Source organism: Macrobrachium nipponense, chromosome 1 (genome assembly GCF_015104395.2).
Source record: "Macrobrachium nipponense isolate FS-2020 chromosome 1, ASM1510439v2, whole genome shotgun sequence".
NCBI classification, from domain to species: Eukaryota; Metazoa; Arthropoda; class Malacostraca; order Decapoda; family Palaemonidae; genus Macrobrachium; species Macrobrachium nipponense.
Genome location: NC_087200.1, coordinates 196432 through 222526, shown reverse-complemented (window position 1 = coordinate 222526; position 26095 = coordinate 196432). Strand labels below are relative to the sequence as shown.

The window sequence follows — 26095 nt, the reverse complement described above, 5'->3', positions numbered from 1 at the left end:
GCAGAGGTTTTGGGTCATTTGCGGATATCAGTAAATGCATATGTACACATGGTATAACAAAATTGATGTTCTGTGCTGCATACTGTACATTTTATAAATATGTATTTTGTTTTTGTGTAAGGTGATTTTGAAATGAAATATTAAAGCATTTTAGGATATGTAGTGTGTAGAGCATATCTAAAATTCATAGGTAGTTTGCAGGACGACTGGACTAGCAGGGTGTGTATGTTTATGTCTGCTGAGTACTTTCATGTTATTTTCTAAGTATATTTTTGTGACTACTGTAAATACATTTTTTATGATGAGAAAGATTTACTTATTTTCAAATATTATAGTACTGTATAATATATTAATGTAAACACTTCAAAATTTCAATAACAAGTATTTGTTTTTCTTAAAAGGTGCATTACCCAAGCCAGTGAATGGCAAAGAAAGAACATTGTATGTTGGGATGCTGGTATACAGTTACAATGATAGTCAACGCACTAATGGCTGTCATCCACAAAGCAGCTAATCAAGAGCCCTCATTCATTTTCCTTGGTGCTCATTGGCTGTAGGTACACTTGGCATTGATTGGCTGAACACTCACTCCCATCTCACGAAGATGGAATTCTGGGAACCCAGTTCACTACATAGTAAGCAGTATCTTCTCCTCAGGTATAATCGTGGATCCTTGTGTGTCGTCTTTAATCTTTGTGTATCAGTGCTACTCATACCCTAAAATGCCTCCTAAAAAAATGCCCTGCTCCTTCTAAGGCTTCTAGCAAAGAGCCTAAATGAAATAAAGTGGTCACAAAGCTTGAGGAGAAGGTAAAACTTCTCGATATGTTGAAGAAAGGCAAAAGTTTCGCTGTGGTAGCACGCCATTTTAACATGAATGAAATGAAGAAAGAGGCAGATATACAAAAGGCATGAGTATCAACTTCTTCGGTACAGCAAACACAGTTTCAACAGTGCTGGGTAAGATAATCGTTAAGATGAAATCTGCACTGGCATTTTGGATAAAGGACTGCTGCAAGAAGAATGTGCCCTTCAACTCCATCATTTGCAAAAAAGCATGACAATATTGTACTAGCAGCTTTTAACTGCAACGGAAGGGGACGACGTACAGCAACAGGAAGACAGTGATGTACAGGCACTGGAAGGCGATGATGCAAGGGAATTACAATTCTTAGGCTAGGACAAACCCTTGTTAGAAGACGAAGAATAAGAGGAGGAAGAGCCACAAGAAGGACCATCATCACCTCCTCCAGGTTTTCAGCCCAGCAAGGGGTAGTTCCACTGCTTTCAAAGGCGGTCCCAGCTGAAGAATGTTTCTCTGCATGGAGAAGCAGCATCTGCAGATACAGAAGTGGCAGCAAAATATCTGGAGGCCTTCAAGAAAATCATCAAGGAGAAGGGCTACCATCCAGAACAGATGTTCAATATGGCTGAGACTGGCCTGTTCTGGAGAAGATGCCATCCCAGACAAACCTCATGAAGGTCAAAGCCAAAGCCTCTCAATTCAATGCCCAGAAGGATAAGGTTACCCTTATTATGTATGGGAATGTGGCCGGCTTCATGCTGAAACCAGGCCTCATTTACAAGGTTGCAAATCCCAGGGCCCTCAAGAATAAGAACAAAGTGTTGCTACCTGTGTTTAGATGCAGAACCCTAAGGCCTGGATCACCAAATCTTTATGGATCACTGGTTCATTCAGAGCTTTATCCCTCAAGTTAGGCAATACCTGAACAACTAGGGGATGGAGTTCATGGTGTTGGATAATACTGGTGGCCACCCTGTTGATCTCTATTATGAGGGAGTCCAGCTCGAGTTCCTTGCTACCAACATGGCCTCTCTCCTCCAGGCTATGGACCAGGATGTGACCCATGCCTTCAAGGAACTCTACACGCAGAACTCCCTCCAGCACCTTGTGAATGCGATAGACACTGACATGGAATTTACGTTGAATAACTATTGGTGTAAATTCATGATTGCTACATCTGTCCGTCATTGACCAATTGTTGAGGGAGAGACATGAAGATGAAGACACTGAACACGCGCTGGAAGAGGTTGTGGCCAGAGTGTGCAAGATTATAAGGGCTTCTCGCCTGGATAAATTCAACATTCATCCATTAATAAGGCAGTCTAATTGGCGAGGATTTTTGTTGGAGAGGGTATAGTTGCCAAGGTTTTTGCCGCCTCACTGAAGTGTGGGAAAGTTTTACACAGAGAATTGGACTGGAGATAGTTTACTACTGTATTTGCAGTTTTCAACTCCACGCCTTCCAGATTGTGAAAAACGGCAGTTTCAGCCATTAGGATGTCTTGATTGATTCACTACCTTGAATCTATCCTCTGCTGCTTTGCTAGTACTACATCTGCCAGGGATGTCAGGATACATGTATCCTTGCTTGCAAATCTCTCTCTCATTAAAGTGAGAACTCTGTCTAAACTCTAGAGCATCATAGTAGTATACAATCCTGGCTCTCTGATGGTCTGTAAAGAAGATAGGTTCTCCAGGAGTCTCTGGTGTCTGGTGCCATTCCAATGATGTTTGTAGCAGTTATTTTTTTCCAGATATTGAGGATTTCCATTGTGGTATCACAAGTGACCTTTGCAGCCATCACATCAGCCTCATGACCCTGCAGGTAGCTGGAAGTCAAGCATAGTTTTGGAATCTTTATCCTTGTGTACAGAACAGAAAACATTTTCTCACTTTGGTGTATTAAGGAAGTTGTGGACTGGACAGCTCCTAGTGCATTTCTGATGAAAGAATTCTCCTTTAATTTAGCATGTAGTGCAAGGTTGAGTAGTTACCCATAACAGTGGACATAGATAGCCGTAGGTGAGACCTTCTGCATCAGGAGTGTCACTATTCATCTCAGTGACCTCTGTTGTTTTGGTTATTTTTACATGCCACCCCCTACCCACCCCTTTCCACCCCCCATCCTATTAGGGCTGAACTTAGACTTAAAGGCAATCGGGTGTGTCCACCCACTTCCCACACCCTCCCTCTTTTTGTGCAAGTGATCCCTTACCCCACAGTATTCTTTCCCAGATGGTAAGTTATATGTATACCAAGTTTGGTTGAAATAGCTCAATGCTATTAAAGTGTATGTGGCACATACACACACATACCTCCATAATATATATATATATATATATATATATATATATATATATATATATATATATATATATAGTATATATATATATATATATATATAGTATATATATATATTTAGTATATATATATATTTAGTATATATACACACAGTGGCCCTCTGGTTTTACGGGTTTCACATTTCCATGGTCCACTTTGTCACAGATTTTTGTGGAACACATTATAGTTCTTACTTTTCCATGGGGAACTTTCACTAGTTTGCTTTTTTTTTGTAGAGCAACACTATTTATTCACTAATTACTGTATTTTTTCATATTGTGTCTGTGACTAAATATTTTAAGCATTGTACAACGTGCTCTATCATAAAATTTTTTATAGTGATACCATTTCAAATACATCTTACATTACCCTTACACACACACACACACACACACACACACACCCAGCATCTAATTCTAATATGCTCAGTCCGGGGCCCAACCTGGAGTGAGCTTAATAGATACATAACTATGTATATTGTAAGCATGCTTTAAATCCTTTTTATCATAAAAATCAGTTTTTAGTCACATACACAATATGAAAAAATATGGTAATTAGTGAATAAACAGTGTGGTTATACAGAAAAACGGAAATTAGTGATAATTTTAATTAAAAGGATTAATACGTCAATGCTATGAGAGAAAATGGCTTATGTATACAGTACAGGGGTAACTTGATTAGTTGTCAACGTTCTGTAAGTCAGATTTATTTAATTTGTATTCAACATTTTACAGTGTTACCCCTTATTCACGGGGAATTGGTACCAGACCCTGCAAATAGCTCAAACCGAATAGTTAGAACTCCCCTCTAAAATTCTTATATATATATATATATATATATATATATATATATATATATATATATATATATATATATATATATATATATATATATCTGTCTATCCTGAAAGTTCAAATACCAAATGTGTACTTAAAGTACCATCCTACATCAAATATACCATTGATTTGGTATTATTAATATAATTTCAAAGTAATCTTAAACATTTTGCCATTAGAAATATATACACAGCCAATAACGAAGAGAGAGAGAGAGAGAGAGAGAGAGGAGCAGGAGAGAGGAGAGAGAGAGATAGAGAGAGAGAGAGAGAGAGAGAGAATAACGCCTTACAATATCAAAAGCTTGAAATGACTTCTATAGGCAACACTTCTTCCCCTCCCATAAATACATAACTTTTCCAGAGAAGAGAGAGAGGGCTGAACAACTATCTATTTGTCGATCTATCAATTCTTTTGCAGAGAGAGAGATAAAAGAAGGAATAGGAATGCTTATAACTGCCAATCTTGAGAGTTCAAATACCATGTGTAGGGTGAGGTGGGGGAATACCGACCTATTATAGTAAAAAAGATTGCCTAAAAATCCATTTTGTAGCTGAGAGAGTGCACAGTGCCCAAAACAAATTGGACAACATGGCCCACCTTTAGTATACTGATAAATCCTTAACTCACAGAATAAGTGTCATATTTTGCACTTTAAAAATTTTTGGGACCTGGTCAATGCTCCGGAAACGCGGGGAAACACTGACCAGGGGGTGGGGGAACCCTTTGACACTGATAATCAATCTTCCAAGAAGGCAGTAGGCTAGATCAGAAAGACTTAACATTGGACATATAAATAGGTAAAGTTGAACCCAACCAATGAAAATTTCCTGTTTTTAGCACAATGACACTGATATTGCATCATAATTCACTAAATATCACCTTCAACTTTACACACAAAAAAAAAACACTTCCACTTTTTGTTATGTATTTCGAAAATATTCAAAATTTCAAAATATTCAAAACTTCAAAAAATTTTCAAAATATTCATAATTTCACGCATCTGTGTTGGCAGTCAGTGTTTCCCTGCATGTTTATGATCAGTAGTCCCCCACACCATGTTTTATTTTTTTAAGCAGTGCCATGGCATCCACTTCAAAAGGACACACTTCATTTCACTTGATAACATGTCAATATGGCAAAATATTGTAATAAAACCTAATTAGAAACAATTGTACCATATTCACAGACGTGAGACATTATGTGAGAAATGTGAAAAATTACCACTGACATCCAAAAAATAAATTTTCTTGCCTGATAAACACAGACAACGTGATGGCGTAAACCTGTAGCTTTCGTGTTTTTCACTGAAATGGTTGCTGTGTTGGGGGCGAGTTTCGGCACGAAATTTGAAATAGTTTTCGCACCAGAGCATTCGGTCGGTGTTCCCCCTTGGTCGGTATTCACCCACTTCACCCTATACTTTAAGTAACATCCTACATCAAATTTACCTTAAATATCATATTACTGTATTAATCTTTGAGATATTATTAATAAATATCACTTCAAAGTCATCTTAAACATTAGTACCCTTAAAGATAATGTATGTACTTCTAACACTTCCAGCCAAGAGAGAGAAAGAGTTACCCCTATGACATACGTATCTTGAGGAGAGAGAGAGAGAGAGAGAGAGAGAGAGAGAGAGAGAGAGAGAGAGAGAGAGAGAGAGAGAGACTGTCCTTGCAGTATTTAAAAGAGTGAAATGAAAAGATTATTGCATTTCTTTAAAATACTCACATATGAATTTTGTAGTTACAGTTATATTATTATTACTAATAGTATTGTATTATATTATTGTAAAATAATAATAAACTTATTACATACATGTACCATAAAAATGATCTCATCTCAGTTAAAGAGAAAGACAGACAGATGGACAGAAATTACATGAACGTTAGTCGGCAACATGGCAACTTGCTCCTCACCCCTGTCACATTACTTGGCATGTTTGACAGCTTCTGGAGTTTGGAGCTTCTCTGGAGTTAGAAAAAAGATGAAGGAAACAAATACAAATAAAGGCGAGGGAAAGAATTTTCATTTGAAATTAGTTATAACATTATTATTATTATTCGAGAATATTAATAAACATATACATCAACCATAAAAATTCTCTCATCTCAGTAAGAGGGTTGTCCTTACTTAAAAGTGAAATGGGAAGGTTATTTTTATTTCTTTAAGATACTATGACATGTGAATTTTGCAATTGCAGTTATATTATCATTATTATTATTAACTGAAAATATCAATAAATATATTACATACATGTAGGTACCATAAAAATTCTTATATCTCAGTAAAAGAGAGTGTGTGTGTGTTTATCTCTCTATTCTATCAGAAATGTTATGTATACAAACACTTCCAGCCAAAACAGAGGGAGAAAGTTAAGCCTGGGTCACACATTGGTGATTTCAAACTGTGTATGTCGTACTGGCCAAAATTTTGCTCATTACGACCGCACTACGCTCTCATTACAACCACTTCACCATAGATCGGCATAAATCATAACCAAGTCCCCAAGTTTGACGACTTTGCGCCAGGGATGGCAACTATGCAAGGCTGCCTTGCATAGTCACCATCATTCCACGACTACTGTCAAAAGTTGCCATGTCATGGCATAACACGCAACAATTTCTTAATGGCCTCTCGACTTACAGCATTTGATCACGCAAGTTGTAACTAGCAATGGTGTGTTACGGCATTAAGTACAACATACTCCATGTACTTGGCAAACCCACTACGTGCGCAGTGAGTCAGAATGTGTCAAGTGCGTTGGTGGCCTATAAATGTAGTTCAAGAGCTTAGTTTACTGCCCACTTCTGCCTCGGTTTTGGATTCAAGATTTTCTGTACATATTCTTGATATAATTTGAGAACTTCAGATATAGCTAAATATGATACTGAATACAACTTAAACGAAAATATATTCTGTAATTTAGATATAGATGAAGTTTAACTTTTATTAACGAAATTTACAGTTTTTTAACATGATTTTCTTTAGTGAGTTCATTGCAATCAAAGTCAATATATTAGCATGTTCTGAAGTATAAGAAATGAAAAGGCATTTTCTATTTTGAGTAAAATATATATTGCATTAAAGATTTTCAGTAGGTATTCTTGATATAATTTGAGAACTTCAGATATAGATAAATATGTCACTGAACACTACTTAAAAGAAAATATATTTGGTAATTATAATTACATAGTTTTCCAACATGTTTTCTGAAGCCTGAAAATGCAATTTTTATCATTTTATTAGTATATCATTGATTCCTGCCAATGAAAAAAGCCTGAACGGGAGTTTACATAAACACGAGGACAACGTCATGTGTCACTGAGTCCTCTCGATTTGCCTCACTCCTGGCAGTAGGATTATTTTAAAATAAAAATTAAGTTGTGCAACACACAAGCAGCTAACCTAACACCAAGGACTCGATATGATCGTGAAAATTTATGGGAGTTCTGAAACACACTGAATCTATGGGAGATAATTGGAAAATATTGATTGAGTTATTAAACTTTTAATATGAGTATATATGGTTGCATCCATGTTCACGACTCAGTAAAGTCCCGTTACGTCATTTTGAATCTTATGTAACTAAATCGCAAATAAATCATCAAAAATCATCATGCTGTAAAAACCGTTAAATGTGGGTGTGGTCTAAATCATCGGTGACTTGCGCGTGCGACCAGGTAAGTGGGTCCTGCGTGCGACTACGTAAATACCTAATCTCGGCTCAACTTGTGCAGTGATGTTGTAATAGTTCACTGCAAAGTCATCAGCTGACTTTTCTTTTTTAGTTGGGCCCAAGCCCCGCGTCTATAGGAAATTGATCACCAAACCCAGCCTTTACGAAAGTTGCGGTCTGAAATCGCCAGTGTGTGACCCAGGCTTTACTATGACATACGTTTCTTGTTTGTTTGTTTGTATGGTGTTTTTACGTTGCATAGAACCAGTGGTTATTCAGTAACGGGACCAACGGCTTTACGTGACTTCCGAACCACGTCGAGAGTGAACTTCTATCACCAGAAATACACATCTCTCACTCCTCAATGGAATGGCCGGGAATCGAACCCGCAACCACCGAGGTGAGAAGCAAACACCAAACCAACCACGCCACTGAGGCGTTCCTATATACGTTTCTTGTGGAGAGAGAGAGAGAGAGAGTTCACTATAGTATTTTCTTGATATTATTGCTATTTGCTTTAATATTAATATTTTAAAATAAGTAAATCATTTTTTTATCATAGAAAAAACATACATCTCGGTAAGAGGAAGAGAGAGAGAGAGAGAGAGAGAGAGAATTATCATTTATATATTATGTTGTATTTAATTTTATTAAACTTACTAATACAGTATTAATCAATATTAATATTAGAAAATTAGTTAATAATTTTTTATCATAAAAATGTATTTAGGAATGAAAATAACATCAAAATTAGTGAATATTTATTGTTGGAAAAACCTGCGAATAGGCGAATTTCCCACAAATAATGAATAGAATTGGTCTAAAGAAAATCCACGAATAGGTGAGTCCGCAAATACAGGTAGTTGACTATAGATATTTTGCTGTTTACATTAATATTAATATTTTGAAATGAGTAAATCGTGGGTATAAGCATTTTAGGGGCCATAAATACTTAAGAGTAACAGATGTAAAAGGGTACTAATCTAAGATGTCTGGATTTTAGGATGATGGTTTGGGGTGTATTTTTGTCTGAAATATTAATTTTTTTTAGTATGATGATTTATGGTATATTTTTTTAACCCAAATTACGCAGCGAAATGGTAAAATAGACAGATAGGCATTTTAGTTTATGGGTTACTGGGTATTTGGCAGTTATAAGCATTTTTAGAGTTTTTTTTTTCACTTCCACAGCGAGTTTTGGAACCTAATACCACATAAAAGTGGGGGAGCACTGTGTACATAGACATATATGTCAGTTAAAGGAATGTGCTCACCTACTCAGAGGGAATTAAGATTAAAATAAGTTCAAGTTGGAGAGGAATTTGTGAAAATCTTGCTGTAAATATAATTAAGACGAGTGAATTCGATAAGATGGAATTGGTAACAGTATACAAGGAGAAAAGAGATGAATTGTGTGCTAATTTTAAAGATGAAAAAAGGATAGTTTACATAAAATTCCATGATGGGGTTGTAAGGTCAGGAGGAGTACTTACATAGAGGTTTAGGAGGTTAGGAAGAGGGAAGAAAGACAAAGATTATTCCAGGTATAGATGCTTGTGCAGTTATACAGAAGGATGGATAAGATAATTAAGAAGAAAGTGAGAGAAAAGATCTAAGTTGACATAAATGTACTTCACTTGTAATGCTCACATGTAATTTAAATTTAAGTAAGAACCAGAATTGGAGATATAAAACTATTAGAACAAATAATAGATAAGAATGAATAATAATTATAATAGCAACATTCAAAATATTACTTTTACAAACTATAATAATAATCCTTCTACCCTTTCCTAAAATGTTGCAAATATGAGAGCTCTGGGAAGATACTTACTAAATTCAAAGACGAATAAGAATAATTGGAGAATAATTACATAAATTATAATTGATAGCAAAATGTGAGCAAGAGCTTTATGGAGAATAATAAATTGTTCTGTAGGGATGTGAATTTAGGAAGGTTAATGAACAATGGATTCCATTATAAAAGTTGCTGTCTGAAGTGAAAGCAGTCCTTGGTTAGTGGATTTAGAATTTTACAGATCTGTTGAATGGGGAAGATGGTAGAGAACCAAACCTGAATGATACAAGATGGCTTGTTCCACCAACTCTACTCTTCTTACCTCTTCTACATATCTCCACATTTGTCACCTTTCAGTTTTTTTCATGCCCCTTACGTTATACATACAGTTAATCTCTTTATCTCTTCCTTTGCATTCAACATCCAAACTTCGTGTGCCTAACGGAAAGATTGGTCAATAATCCCTTCTTATATTCTCACCTTGGCTTCAAAAGACACATCAGTCTTCTCATTCTTTAGCACAAACTCCGCTACCTTCCTCACTTCACCTATTCAGTGTAAAAAAAGATTTGTGATAGTTTTCTTCTAGATATTTCATATAAATGAAAATATTGGGATCAGTAATGTGCAAATTTTTGTTCTCTGTTTATGCCAGTTTACTCGGGTGGGAAGTGGTAGCCTACAGTTTGTTTTTGGCGTAAAAAATAGCAATTTAGGTTTAAGAGTAAAAGTACCTCTCTTTTGCATAATTACGAAGAAAGTTATTTTCCTTTAGCCAGGTTACTAGGTGGTTTAAGGCATGGCCCTCAATGTTACTGGTTACCATTTTTATGAAAACAAGCTTGACTGACATTTGAAAAAACATTACCTTAGCTTTAGAATAAAACTACAGAGGTTTTTCGGCTGCGAGAAAGTGTTAATGGCTTGGCTCATTGTGATGGTAATTGCTTCATAGCAAAGAAAGTTAAAGGAAAGGAGAACGCATTTTCGAGAAGTTCGGCAGTAAGGAGGTTTTTGCGCCCGTGTTGGAGGCGCCTGTAACCTGTTTCTCGCGGCTGTTCTGGAATCGTCGGGCGTGTTGTGGAGCGCAAACACACGCCAATGTGTCGGGAGAAATGCCGCGTTTTCTGGTGCAATACCTCGTCTAGATTCATCTAAAAAGTTCTAGAAATCCCTGGAGTCTGTGACGCTCGCCGTAGGCTCCGCCCCCAGAGTGCCGTATAAATACGACGAATAAACTTTGGAGAGCAGTGATCGTAAGAGCGAGAGATCGTAAAAGAGAGACTCCAGTTAGTCACAGAGAGTAAGAGCCACAGATCAGATTATCAGTGAGAGATCAGCAGCAGTGATCATCAGAGACGAAGGAACCGACGAAGTATCAATCAATCAGAAGAGTTGTTCGAGAATTGGTTGGATATTGGTCTAGTCGTCTTCAGGAGTGGACGGCCGTGTTTTCTCGACGTCGAGCAGACTTCAGAGACAAAAAGGTCCTGCTACAGGTTTTGGGGAGTTCCTGCCTTTAAAGTAGACTAGTTTCTGCAATATGGAGTCAAGAGGACGACTGCAATTGCCGCTCTACATTTATGAAGCCAGAGTGTCGAATTGCCAAATTGACTAGCAAGTATTTGAATGTCCTCACTGTTCCCCCAGTACATGCAGTGTAAGATTCTAATCTTTTTATGTAAATAGGAGATACCATTCTGCATTTACCTTTGTTAGTAAGCTTGTAAATAAACCTTTGTTGTGTTAGTGTTTCTTTCTATATTCGTATCCCCAGTTTCAACTGTTGGTGTTGAAATATTTTTTTTTATTATTATTATTATTTCATATTGAACCTGAAGCGGACCCCTCTCAGAGGCCGTAACCCTTCCCAGGATATTTCGACACCGTAACATTGTCTCTGAGATCTCTGACACCGTAACTCTCATATATTACTGATCGCTATTTTAAAGGAAATTTGCATAGTGCAGCAACTTGAGGAACAACAAAACTTCATGCAATTTTTGCAAACTTACTAAACTGAAGTTGGTTTTCTTTATACATTCAGCATATCATAAGTAAACAAATCTAATTTGCTTGCATGTATACTTTTAGGTTCACCACACCTTATTATGGGGTTACCTTGTGTGTGGTGAAGCCCGAGCAATACTGGGACAACTTGTTGGAGCCCAGGAATCTTTAAGCCTTGCATTGCATCACACTCAGATATACACTAAAATGGTGAGTATTTGTCTTGACTACCCATATATTATCCAGCTGCTAGACACCATTTCCCTCATAAACGTCCATAAGTATTATATGATCTTCCGTCAACACTCCAGCCATGAATCTTGGCTTTTTTAAAAAATAAATATGTTTAGAATACTATCCTCCATTTTATTTGTAAGTATCCATGTATCTTCTTTCATTATCTTCTGTCTAGAGTTGTACAATCCTTATATCACTGAGAGGAAAAAAGGAATGAATAGTGATTGGGAAAATACGGGATTAAGGATTATTCTCACATTTGTTGTGTACTATAACGTTTTGGCCATTTCTATCATATTATAATAGGTTAGAGGTCGTTTGGTAAATTTCACAGATGTAGCATAAAAGCATATGGTATCTCGCAATAATGTGAGATAGTATCCTGGAACATTGGAATTGAATGCTTCTCTTATAGAAGCTGGCAGATGCCTAATGTTAATATGTTTCGAAAAAATATTTGCTGAATACTACACCTTCATGTTTCATGAATTGTTTTACAGTTATGGAATGCCATCAGAAAAATTTCTTGAGTACCAGTTATCATTGGTTATTTGCATTAATTTCATTATGAGGAAATAGAAATGTGCATATATTTATTCAGTGTTTTTCTTGAACAAAACATTATTTTGACCATCAATTCATGCAAGCTTTTTCCCCTGGATTAGATATCAAAAAGAAAGAAGAGGCTGACACCATCACTAACAATGGATCGTGCTCTGGATTTACAAGTGAAAGTTCTTTGTGCTCAAGCAACTCTTTACAAGAAGAGGAGGAAATTCGCCAAAGCTAAAGTAATGTCTGCAATTTGTACATAATTTGTGATTTCAGTTTGTAATAGTTAATCACTCACCTTATACAAGACAATATACAGTATACTATTACATACCTGTGCTTCAGTATTTCACTGTGGATTGTATTTTGTTCTTTTCTTTTGAGATGTGTTTAGAAAAATTTAGTTAATAATACATCCAGTATTTGGCAGTTGATTAATAGTAATTTAATAATTATGGTTCTCTATACCATATCGTCAAACAAGGAGTCTCCTAGGAATAGTTTGAAGAAATCCAAGGCTCCAAAGGGAGCAGGTGTTCAAGAATAGGAATGGAACCTTGTTGAAGAATGGACAAATGCAAGAATAGGTATGAGAACCTAAAGAGCAGGTGCTTTAACTTCTTGAAGTGAGGAAGAAAATAGCTAACCTTAAGAAATCTTCAAAAGTGCACCATGTGAAGCAAGGACAAACTTTGTGAGCCAAAAAATGGAAAATTTCCTATATCTTATGGTGATTTAAGGAAAATACCAAACTGAGTGTCTCTGTGAGCGAAGGAGACAATGAAAAACCCTAATCAACTAACCTCGAATCAAGAAGCAGATCAAGCTTCTTAAAAGAAAAACAAATCTGGCTTCTAAAAAAAAATTTTTTTGACTGGAGTAGAAATTTTCTTTAAATTATTAATGGTATTCCTATGCTAAAAGGAGCTCGCGTCAATTATTTTAAAGTTGAGGTCCTCCATATTTCCACCCAATAATTTACACACTTTTAGGTGCATTATTTGATGTGCATAATTCATAATTTTTTCCAATAATCCATCCTCCTAATTTACTTAATGCCACTCATAAAGTGAACCTTAGTCTTTTTCAGCATACACCAGAACCAGTTTAATTTTAAAGAAGCTAACTACTCTCAGTGTTTGCGTCTGTATCCTTAACGAATTCCTGACATATTACTTAACATCTTCCTCTCTTTTAGTCATACATTTTTTTTGTAAGTAAACCATTTGTAATTCATAATTCAAAGCTTAATAAAAGAGTTCACCTTTATTCCTAATTGGCATATGTATTATTATTGATTCTTCATGCAGTAAATCTTTGGCAAGTGCGGTAATGTTATCTTACAACTTTAAGTCATCTAAAGGACTTCATAAAAGTGACATTTTTTCACCATAATTTGTAACAAATGAATATGCTAATCAAGAATCTGAACATCCCTTTAGTTGGCTGCTGTATCAGTAGAATGACATAAAAACAACCTGTTCTATGCCAGCATTATGACTTTAATTTCCCATTCAGTGCAGGGATCTGGAAACTGATTTATATCCGTAAGTAGATAGACGAATTTGAAAAATTTCACAGTGAAACCAAGACTGACTTCATGTTTTTGTTCCCTTGAAGACAAATATTCATTCAGAATAACCATCTGGAATTTGCATGTGAATTCCCACATCAGATGATATATTTTCCTCACTATGCATTCACAATTTGTTTTGTTTCATTGCTTTTCAGGGTAGGTTGGAATATTGATACCAGCACTAATAAATAATGATTTATGAAATATCGTGGTTGAGCAGCAAATCTAGATTTTCATGAATAAGTGGCATAGTGAGAATATGAAGGCCACCAATAATGACAAAAGTTGATCCATAAAACTATCATAAAAGTTTTATGTATCAAAAATAGTACCTAAAGAATGAAAAAGAACTCGGGGAAATTATAAATTGAAATATCTCAACAACTGTGAAGGGTGGAAGATTACTCCTCTGATTTATTATTATAAGAATATGAAAACTAGTCAGCCACTTCTCAAGAACAAGTTGGCTCCCCCAGAATCATCTTTGAAAAGAAATAGTCTCATCTACGATTTTACACTCCCAGTAGAAGGATGCCACCACTCGTATAACAGAATGACTACTACCAAACTCTCTTAGTTTTTTTTTTTTTTTTTTTTTTTTTTTTTTTGTGCCACCTTTAAGAAGGGCCCTCTTTACTCATCATGAACAAAATCACAATAAAAGACCCAAAAGAGAAGAGCTGCTAAATAGCACAAAACTCATATACATAATGAAAAAAAAAACAAGCATTAACACAGTAAAAGAATTTTAATTTCTCTCCACTATTATAAGGAGAATTATAAGAAATCAGGAGTGTAACCTGGCACCGGACACTGACAAGAGAAAGGAGGAGGAGGAGGAGAGAGAGAAAGCACTGGATGTCATGTTCCTTGAGTGGTCTACAATACCAGTCACACCAGTAAGAGTTGCCCCAACCAACAAAATCAATTAGGCTTGGACTGCACTGAGTAGCTTCAACCCTAGACCGATCAAAATTCAGCCCACTAGCTGGCCTGCCTGAAAGTGACCCCTGGAGAAAACCTAAGCGGCTTATCAGTGGATTTAAACGCACGTGGAGCTGTTTGAAATATTGGCAACAGCACCAAAATAACCATGTTGATAGAAAATCTGATTCCGTTTCTTGCTATTGCATAAAAAAACATTCTCAATCATGAACCTATGTAACGGACTTAGAATTCTGCGTAATGGAAAAGATGCTATTTGATATCTGTAATGGGAGAGATGGTTTTATCTCTCTGTTGTTATAAATTTGGCATGTATGCGGAGATTAAACACGGGCGAGGACCCAAGCAGCCCAACCAGAGAGGTCTTGTCATTTTGGAAATAGTATACAAAGTTTCATCAGAATCAGACAAGAATATGATTATGTATCTTTTAATAGACTTGTTACTGTGATCAAGTTACCCCATAGCCTAGACCAAAGCATAAACTTGCATTTGCAATGTGGATAGTGCTGATTTTGGCAGCATAAGTAGTTTAAAAAATCCCATCAAAGTCAGATAACAGTTTAACATGACACTCACTTTAAATTATAGTTATTAGTTATTTCACTGGTTTTATGTACTTCATACTTCTTGTAACTTTTTGTTTAATAGATATTATTTTTCATTTTATATATTTATTTAGAGTAACAATTGTTATGACAAAACGTTTTGGTACTGTTGTAAAAGACCAGTAACTTTTGCTTAAGTTCTTTATCTCTTATATCTGAGTCAAGTCATTTTACAGATTATTGTTCTTCCTTTGTATAATTTCATTGCAATCTCTTTTCTGTTGTTATAATTATGTTGAACAACTGTTGCAGGAGAGACTGGAGTTAACAATCAGCACAATAGAAAAAGAAGGGACAGGTCCTGAAGATCCAGGCTTGGTAGGACCTTTACAGCAACTTGGCCAACTTCTTTTGGAAGGGGGAGGACAGACAAGTGAAGATGATAGTGAAAAAGGCCTTCAGTGTTTAGCTAGAGCTGTTAACATTACTCAAGTCAGGTAAACTCTTAATTTCTTGGTTATATTTTTAGTGATCTTGAATTTTTTTTTTTATCATAAATGCCATTTTTTTTTCATTTAATCACTCATTTTTCAGAGGGAAAGTAATTGGAACCAAATGTCTTGTTTAGTTGCAGATTCTAAGAAATATGCCCTACCAGACATCTGCAATTGATTTAGCATGCTTGAAAACATGTAAGGCAGTCCCTGTTATCTGCAATCCGGTTTTATGGGGCTTGTCTAGCGCCGATTTCCGATTATCAGGGCCGATAACAGAGTATTGGCACCGGAACACACCTCACAGAGGTGCCATTTAGTTTTTTTGTTTTCAAGAAGGTCGACATGTGTGTACACATTGAAATTGGATTTCTGTTCTGATGAGGGCATTTCCTTCATATTTATTTTTATGCCCCTGTTTTATGGTTTTGTATCAATGGAAATTATTATTTGCTTAATTCACATTTATCCCACTCCAACCCCACCAATATCCAGTAGTGCTGGAACATTATCCTGAGACATTAGAAAAGGTCATTTGCTTTATGGAATAGATACAGTTAACACATGTGTATATTCCTTCATAGTTACACAGGGCCCTGTTGCTAATATTACGCTTCTTAATTATGTAATTATGAGCCTCACCTGATTGGGTCTCTTATAATCAAAAGGAACCAATAATGGTCTTAGATGTATAGCAATCATTTGCACTAACCACTCCCAGCCCCAACGATCATAAGGGCATTTGACGAATCAGCAGTATCTGTTCGTTAAGTCTGGGTCACACATTGGCGATTTCAAACCGCGTATGTCATAACTGCCGAAATTTTGCCCATTACGACCCCACTACACTCTCATTACAACCAATTTGCCATAAATCGTAACCTAGTCCCCGAGTTTGACGACTTTGAGCCAGGGATGGCGACTATGCAAGGCTGCCTTGCATAGTCGCCGTCATTCCACAACTACTGTCAAAAGTTGCCGTGTCATGGCACAACACTCAACAATTTCGTAATGGCATCTTGCCTTACGGCATTTGATCACGCAATGGCGACTTACGGCATTCAGTACAACATACGCCATGTACTTGGCAAACCCACAACGTGCAGAAGTGGGCCTGCATAGTGAGTCAGAATGTGTTAAGTGCGTCGGCAGCCTATGAATGTAGTTCAAGGGCTTAGTTATTTGCCCACAGCTGCCTCGGCTTTGGATTCAAGATTTTCTGTATCCTTGATATAATTTGAGAACTTCAGATATATCTAAATATGACATTGAATACAACTTAAACGAAAATATATTCTGTAATTTAAATAAAGATGAAATTTAACTTTTATTCACGAAATTTACACAGTTTTTTACATGATTTTCTTTATTGAGTTCATTGCAATCAAAGTCAATATATTGGCAAGTTCTGGAGTATAAGAAATGAAAAGGCATTTTCTATTTTGAGTAAAATACATACTACATTGAAGATTTTCAGTAGGTAGTCTTGATATAATTTGTGAACTTCAAATATAAGTTTTATTCAGGAAATTTACTTAGTTTTTCAACAAGATTTTATGAAGTATGAAAAGGCATTTTTTATTATATCATTGATTCCTGCCAATGAACGAAGCCTGCAGGGTAGTTTACATAATCACGAAGACGAACTCGTGTGTCACTAAATCCTCTCGATCTGCCTCACTCATGGCAGTAGGAGTATTTTTATGTATAAAAATTAAGTCGTGCAACACACAAGTGGTCAACACCAAGAACTCAATACGATCATGAAGAAGATTTATGGGGTTCTGAAAAACACTGAATCTATGGGAGATAAATGGAAAATATTGATTTAGTATCTAGCATAAATATATATAATATATACATATATATATATATATATATGTATATATATATATAGATATATATATATATTATATATATATATATATATATATATATTATATATTTATATATATATTATATATATATATATATATATCTATATTTATATTTATATATATATATATATATATATATATATATATATATATATATATATATATACAGTAGTACCTCGAGATACGAAATTAATCCGTTCCGAGGCGCCTTTCGTATCTTGGACCACATTTTACATGTAAAATGGCTAATCCATTCCAAGCCCTCCAAAAACACCCCAGTAAATTTCATAATAAAGCTAAATTGACCTATAAACAATGAAATACTACAACAATTTGGACCATGCAATACGTAACTTAATAATAAAAATGCAAAACCTGTAAATAAAGTGTATATTAGTGTACAAGAAATATTATTACTGTAACGTAAAATGTGGAAGCTTACCTTTCGAGTGAGGCTATCTCCGAAAGTGGCGGCAGAGGAGGAGGAGGACAAATGGCAGATAACGTGCGTATGTACGTACACTTAACTTTACAAAAACACATAAAAAATTTAAGGTAAACTATAAAACTAAAATTTACGAAACATATTAACAAAACTGTAATACTTAACTTCACAAAAAATTAAAAATTAAAGTTTTTTTTTCTTTTTTTGGTTTTTAACTTTTTTTTTTCTTTCTTTTACGTAGGTTTTTTTTTTTTTTTTTTTTTTTTTTACAGAATTTCAACTTCATCACCACTTTCAACATTCTATTTCTCATCACTTGGTTCTTCCTTTTTGCCTTCAACTTTCTGTTTTTTATCACTTGGTTCTTCCTTTTTGCTTACTCCTGCTAATGCTGAAGGCCTCTTTAAAAAATAACTATCCAAGGAAGATTGCTTCTGCCTACTTTTCACAATGATCCAGAAACGACTCAGGCAAACGTCATCGAACTGCGCAAGCATACGACCTGTGTGAGCCTTTTCGGGGTGTCTTTTTTCGATAAACGATTGCACTTTATGAAAAGCGGCTAGAACATCCTTAATTTCTGCTGTTGTCATAGGCTCCTCCTCCTCTTCCTCGCCGCTGCTAGAGAACTCCTCTTGAACGACGTTATGTTGAAAGCCTCCAACTCCTTCAGGTCATCCGTCGTAAGCTCCTCTTGGTGCTCCTCGAGAAGGTCGTTGATGTCGTCCTCGTCAACGACCAGCCCCATGGACTTGCCGAGTGCAACGATCTCGTCAAGATCTGGTTGGGAAACAGTTTCGGGATCGTCAACTGATTCTGACTCTGCAGCACCAGCTTCGCCCACGTGGAATCCCTCGAAGTCTCGGGCGGATACGGCATCAGGCCAGAGTTTCCTCCACGAGGAATTCAAGGTTCGCCTCGAAACCTCCTGCCAAGCTTGGTCGATGAGTCGGATGCAAATGACGATGTCGAAATGCTCCTTCCAAAATTGACGCAAGGTGTGTGGTATCGGTGATGTCGAAACATCTCTTGAAAAGATGTTTCGTGTACAGCTTCTTAAAGTTCGCTATCACTTGCTGGTCCATGGGCTGGAGGAGAGGGGTGGTGTTGGGCGGAAGAAAAAGAATCTTGACGAAGGAATACTCCGCTAGGATATGTTCCTCGAGTCCAGGAGGGTGGGGAGGGGCATTGTCCAACACCAGCAGACATTTCAGGGGGAGGCGCTTCTCTTCCAAAAATTTCTTCACTGTCGGGCCGAAACACAGATTTACCCACTCCATGAACAAAAGCCTCGTTACCCAGGCTTTTGCATTAGCCCTCCACATCACTGGAAGCTTCTCCTTCAGCACTTTGTGGGCCTTGAAGGCTCGAGGAGTCTCGGAATGATACACCAGTAGGGGCTTCACCTTGCAATCCCCACTGGCGTTTGAACAAAGTGCGAGCGTAATCCTGTCTTTCATAAGCTTATGCCCGGGTAGCTTCTTCTCTTCCTCCGTGATGTACATCCAACGAGGCATTTTTTTCCAAAAAAGGCCAGTCTCATCACAATTGAAGACTTGCTGAGAACTGTAGCCTTCCTTGGTCATCATCTCGTCGAAAGTTTTCTTAAATGCTTCAGCCGCTTTCGTGTCCAAACTTGCAGCCTCCCCATGATGCACCACCGAATGAATGCCAGTCCGTTTACGGAATTTCTCGAACCAGCCATGCTAAGCCTTGAACTCTGGGGTTTGCGTTGAAGTCCCTTCCCCTCCGTCATCTTCCGCCTGCGCAATCAAATCGCCAAAATTAGCGCTGGCCTTGTGGGCGATTGCTGTCTCCGTTACCGTATCGCCAGCGATTTCTTTGTCTTTTATCCAGACGAGGAGCAGCCGTCCCATCTCGTCGTGCAGGTGGCTCCTCTTGCTGGACAAAATAGTGATGCCCTTCGACGGTGTAGCTGCTTTGATGGCATCCTTCTGTTTAAGGATGGTGCCTATTGTCGACGGATTATGGCCGTATTCCATTGCGATCACACTCAATTGCATACCAGCTTCGTACTTCTTGATGATCTCCATCTTTGTCTCCAAAGAGAGCATGCGCTTCTTTCCGTGAATTTCAACTTTCTTGGGGCCCATGACTACGTTATCTTGTAAGTAATTTACGTACAAGTAACACAATAAAGTTTTCACACAACACGATAATAGTACTGCAACGAAATCACTAACGAATTTACGTTACTAAACGAAATCGGTGGACCGAACGAATTTCGTGTGCGTACGATAAAGATGTTGGTACGAAGAGGCCGAGATAGGTACGCCACCACGTATACGTATAAGATGCATGATGGGAGGGAAGCTGTCCAATAGGAGAGAAGGATTTCATGGTGGTGACTAGCATCAGGAACCAATGGGAGAGCAAGAGGATGGTGACGAGTCTACTAGTACTAAGATGGCGGCGCGCAGCGCGAGTTTCAAAATTGTTATCTGGGCGAATCTCGGACTTTCAGAAACCTTTCGTATCTTGAAACCTTTTCGTATGTAGAGCCGTTAAATTTTTCGCATTGGCTTTCGTATCTCGAGGTACTACTGTATATATAATATATATATATATATATATATATATATAGATATATGATATATAATAATCCTATATTATATAATATATATTAAGTATGTATGTATCTATGTATGTTATTATGTATGTATGTATGTATGTATGTATATGTATGTATATGTGTGTGTGGCATCCATGTTCACGATTCAGTACATTCCCGTTACGTAAGTCGGAATATTACGTAACTAAATCACAAATAAATTACGTAAATACGTAATCTCTTCTCAACTTGCAAAATGCTGTTGTAATGGTTCATTGCTAAGTCGTCATGGAGTCGATATCAGTTGACATTTCTTTTTTTGCGGAGCACAAGCACCGCGACTATAGGAGATTGATCGCCAAACCTAGACTTTACGAGAGTCGCGGTCAGAAATCGCCAATGTGTGACCCAGGCTTAACACACTTTATTACATATACAGTTCCCCGGTATTACACATTTCACATTTCTGTGGTCCATTTTGTTCCGAATTTTTGTGGAACACATTACTCACTTTTTCACAGGGAACTTTCACTGAATTGTGGATTTTTCCTTGGGCAGTATCTCTAAAATTATCACTAATTCACCTTTTTTGTAGAGCAACACTGTGTATTCACTAATTACAATATTTTTTCCATTAAAATATATTAATTACTGCATTTTTCATTAAAATGTAAGAGAGAGAGAGAGAGAGAACTGTGGTTTTTACATTCAAGTCTAAGCACAGTATAAATGGATTCTGTAAGTGAAATAATGTTTAATTGATCTTTTCTGTTGTTTATTTTATTAAAAGATATGTACGTGTACTGTTTGAGAGAGAGAACTGTGGTTTTTACACCCAAGTCAAAGCACAGTATAAATGGATTCCGTATGCGAAGCCATTTGTTTCATTGATATTTTCCAGTTTTTTTAAATTAAAGAATATGTACAGCGTACTTTTTGAGAGAGAGAGAGAGAGAGAGAGAGAGAGAGAGAGAGAGAGAGAGAGAGAGAGAGAGAGAGAGAGAGAGAGAGAGAGAGAGTATAAATGGATTCTGTAAGTGAAACGATGAATGTTTCATAAAATTAATAATTGCCATGTATATGAAATTCAGATTTTAAGTATTTTTTACTGTGATTAGAGAAACATCAACGGTGATAAAATTATAAAATATTCTCTTCTGTATTGTTATAACGCGTGATAATAATAGTCAAATGAACTTATAATGAAATATGGTACAATGAATCAGACCACAAAAAATATGGCAACTCTCCTCCATGATCTGTTTGAACCACAGAGGGTATATATCCCCATTTATTTGACCATTTATTTGACTTGCGATAGGGGGACAAAGATATATAGTAAGCCCATGCGCACTTGCACTTAGTATGTTGAGTCGTTATAAATTCAGAAGTTTAATACATAAGTATATTCAATTACAGGTGATAATAAATGAGAAAGTCTATCAATCAGTGTTTTTATTCAGGCATTATCGCTGACATTTTAGAAAATTGCAGACGTTATTTAAAAAGAAAAAAATTCTTTGGCGTATTTTTGGCTTGATTTGATCTTTACTGAGTATACTCAATAACAGGAAATGATAAATTAGGTTTATCAATGACATTGTTTTTATTAAAACGTTATTTATTGCTGACATTTTAAACAAAAATTAGTCTAATTTTTTTAAGGACAATTGTAGTAATTACATAAAAAAAAGAAAGGTTGAAAGGGGGACATTAGGGCGGGTAAGTATGTTTAGTTAGTGTTTAGATTTTAATGAAAATGTTTTGTGAATGTTAGTGTTTAACGAATGTTTAGTGAGTAAGCATTCTGTGAGTGTTTAGGGTTTAGTGAATGTTTGTGTTTAGTTAATGTTTAGTAAGTATTCAGTGCATGTTTAGCAAGTATTTAGTAAATGTCTTATGATTGTTAGTGTTTAGTGAATGTTTAGTGTGTGTTTATTTTGTGTTTAGTGAGTAATGAGTGGATGTTCATTCACTGTTTAATCAGTGTTTAGGGGTTTAATGAGCATTTAGTGAGTATTCAGTGTTTAGTGAATGCTTAGTGTATAGAAAGTACTAAGTGGATGTTTAGTGTATAGTCAGAGCTTAGTGAATGCTTAGTAATTGTTTAGTGTTTAGTGAGTGTTTAGTCAATGTTTACTGTATTTGAGTTATAGTGAGTATATAGTGAGTGCATAGTGTTTTATGAGTGCTTACTGAGTGTTTAGTGTATTGTGAGTGCTTAGTGATTGTTAACTATCCAGTGAGTGTTTAGTTATTGAGTGAGTGTATGTCAAGTGTGAGTGTATAAGTGTGTGTATAGTAATTGTGAGTGTTTAGTGAGTGAAAGTGTATTTTGAATGTTAGTGTTTAGTGAGTGAAAGTGTATTGTGAATGTTAGTGTTTAGTGACTGTACATTACTGTTTAGTTAGTGCTTAGTGACTATGCTAAGAAAGTCCTGTAATTTACAGGAACCATGTATGCTAGACTGCTTAGATCCAACAGCAGATGTTTAGGTCTTGACCACAATTGTTGGAGTACTTAGGCCACCTGTTTTTGTAAGGTAATTTTTTTCTGTGAAATTTGGTCCAGTAATAATAATAATAATAATAATAATAATAATAATAATAATAATAATAATAATAATATGATAATAATATTAAACAGATAAAAGTAATAGTAGTAATGAAAATAATAAAAGTAATAAAGTATAGTACCATGAGCTGGACCGAGACCTTTCAATATGGCCGCTCGAGGTCACACGCTAGGCAGGGAGATCGCCACTCCCAGTGATACACGCACTTTGGTTTGAGCTTGCTGGATTTGTTTGTTTATGTTTTCTTTTATCGGAAAATAATTTAGAGAGATCTTTCCTGATATGGCTGCAGCACAAAACTATAATAGGGTGTAACACGAGTTTATGCAAATATTTCGAGAAATGAAAGAAAAAGTCATTGTGAGTAAAAATGTTCTATGCACGTATGCGTTTTAAGGCTTCGTGTGACGGCGAGGTAAATTTTTAAAATAACCGTTATCATTAAATGACCAAGTAAGGCGGACGTGGGAGTATGCCCGGGGTATGGGGAGGGGGAGAGGGGGAAGGAGGCTTCAAGGAGCTTTTTCGGCAAGAGTGTGTTCGGTTTAGTACAAGTGTCAGATTCCTTATTCGTTTTGTGAGCAAGAAACTGGAGACAATGCCTTACCGTTCCAGTAATGTGGAATATGCAGATATGTTTATTTATGAATATCCCTGACTACTCAGACATAGTGTACGCCATGTTGACCGAGCACAGAGTTAAGGAAAACCGGTTATTTTAAAATTTCTCACGGTTAAACGAAGCCTTAAAATGCATATGTTTATAGAAAATTTTCTGCTTAGAGTGACCTTTACTTTCAGTTCACGAAATATTTGCAAAACTCGTGTTACACCCTTATATTTCGTGAATAAACAGTACATTTATGATGAAAAATTATTTACTGTTCTAATTACAGTACCATACTACAATATTGATGTATAAATACAGCAAAATACAGTAATCAAAGTGCACTTTTGTCTTTTGTTTATGCTTTGAGAATCGATCAGCTGATGAACTTATTACCAAAAGAATTATGTAAGAATTTAATTTAATTGCTATAAGAAATTAATTACGATAGTAGGTACAATCTTAAAATACGTACCTGTACCTACAGTAAATATAATTTCAAAATCATCTTACTGCACCAGGAAATATTAATATACATAAAATTTAGGCACAGAACGATATGCAATTATGTAGGCCAAACACAAGATGCATCTGAATGGTAGGAGATACTTAAGAATAACAGTTGTCGGTTGGTATAATCGACAAGAAAAGTCAATGTGGCGAATAATTACACAAGTAGTGTTCAAGGGTTCTAGGCCTGGTGGAATGGCTGACAAATCTAACCTAAGGGCACAGCTACCAGCCCTTACTCAAGGACTGCTGAATAATGATGCGAGCATACGAATATTTACCATTTTTACTACAAACATAAACTTAAATGCACTTAACAAGATCGGACAATCTCGAAACGAACATGAAACGGACTCAAACATGAACTGGACTTCAACATAATGCGAACATGTGACCGTCTAGAAAATTACTCAAATTGGCACGTTTATTGGAAAAAAACCATACACTGAGCTTGCGTTTCGATAACTAATCATTACAAATTTGAGTTTACGACTGTAGATGCAGAAAATACATCAAGATTACTTACCTCAATCACAGCATGGTCACAAACAACTTCTCACCCCACACAACACACTCAAGTGTTTGAAAACTGGAACACTCCCCGGTTAATGTTATTTCTAGGATCGCTAGGAATTTAGAGAGAGCGACACAGTGTTGTCGTTGTTGAAAGTTAAGCCAGCCTTGTGCTGGCACAGGCTCTAGCTCCTAGAGCAGCTAACGAGAGCGACACATTGTCTGACCTTTTATAGCCGTATGGGCTAATAAATTTCGGTTGATTTAAAGACAGCATGAAGGGCTCGACCATTGCAACTGACTCAAATTTAACACACTATAAGGAGTGTGTGTGTGTGTAGGTTGGGGTCCAAACCCAAGTAAAAATCATTTCACATCTCACCAAAAAGAACCATTGTTCCACCTGCCGCCAGTTTGACCATGGAATCTGGAAAAAGGGGTAGAAGGGCGGGAATTCATCGGGCAAAACAGTGCGTGCATTCTTTTTTCCATGACAGTAAAGATACCGTTTATCGGATTTCCTATTTATTTTTACTGAAAAGATATAATCTCGCTAAATATACTCTAGAATATGAAAGTACATTGCAGATTATATCATATTAGCTAAAACTGCAAAACAAAACCGTTCAGATACTTAAAAAAACACGATATATGTCCGAAGTAACTTGAATTTCTTTGATGGATTCGTTCACAGAGATCTGGTAGATAGAATGTGATTTTTTTTTTTATTGTAGTACTACGTATCATGACAACAATATTTACTCGTTTTCCTTATTGAACGGGAATATTATTACATCATCGTAAGTGGTGAATGTAATTATTTTAGTTTCTACAAATTTATGTTTGCATTCCAAAGCGTTTCAAGTTAGAGGACATCAATGGCAGTTAATGTTGTGATGGCCTAAGGTAGGTTGAGCAGATGTAGTTGCATCCGCAAGAGCTTTTTCTATGTTGTGAGGAGGAGCCCTGGAACTTCGAGAGGGAAAGTGTAAGTTGACTTACATAACAGATTTCACACTGGTTACTTTGACGACGACATGGATCGAACACTAGTTGCTGTTTACAAAGCTACTGTCCTTAAAAATAAATCTATCAAAGCTAAAGTAGCATGTCAGCTCAAAAATTTTCTGGTTATGTTACCATTACAAAGTAAATAGTTCGTAGTCAGC

The 26095-nt window shown here is 36.3% G+C and overlaps 1 protein-coding gene across 6 annotated transcripts in view; it reads left to right on the top strand.

Moving 5' to 3' along the window:
• LOC135219088 (tetratricopeptide repeat protein 23-like) overlaps nt 1-26095 on the top strand; it is a 224105-nt gene that overhangs the window by 91693 nt on the left and 106317 nt on the right. For all 6 annotated transcript variants that reach the window (XM_064255519.1, XM_064255516.1, XM_064255515.1 and 3 more), the window contains exons 6-8: nt 11559-11684; nt 12377-12502; nt 15645-15829. In XM_064255519.1, the coding sequence (XP_064111589.1) occupies nt 11559-11684; nt 12377-12502; nt 15645-15829 (437 nt within the window). The remainder of the gene's footprint in view (nt 1-11558; nt 11685-12376; nt 12503-15644; nt 15830-26095) is intronic.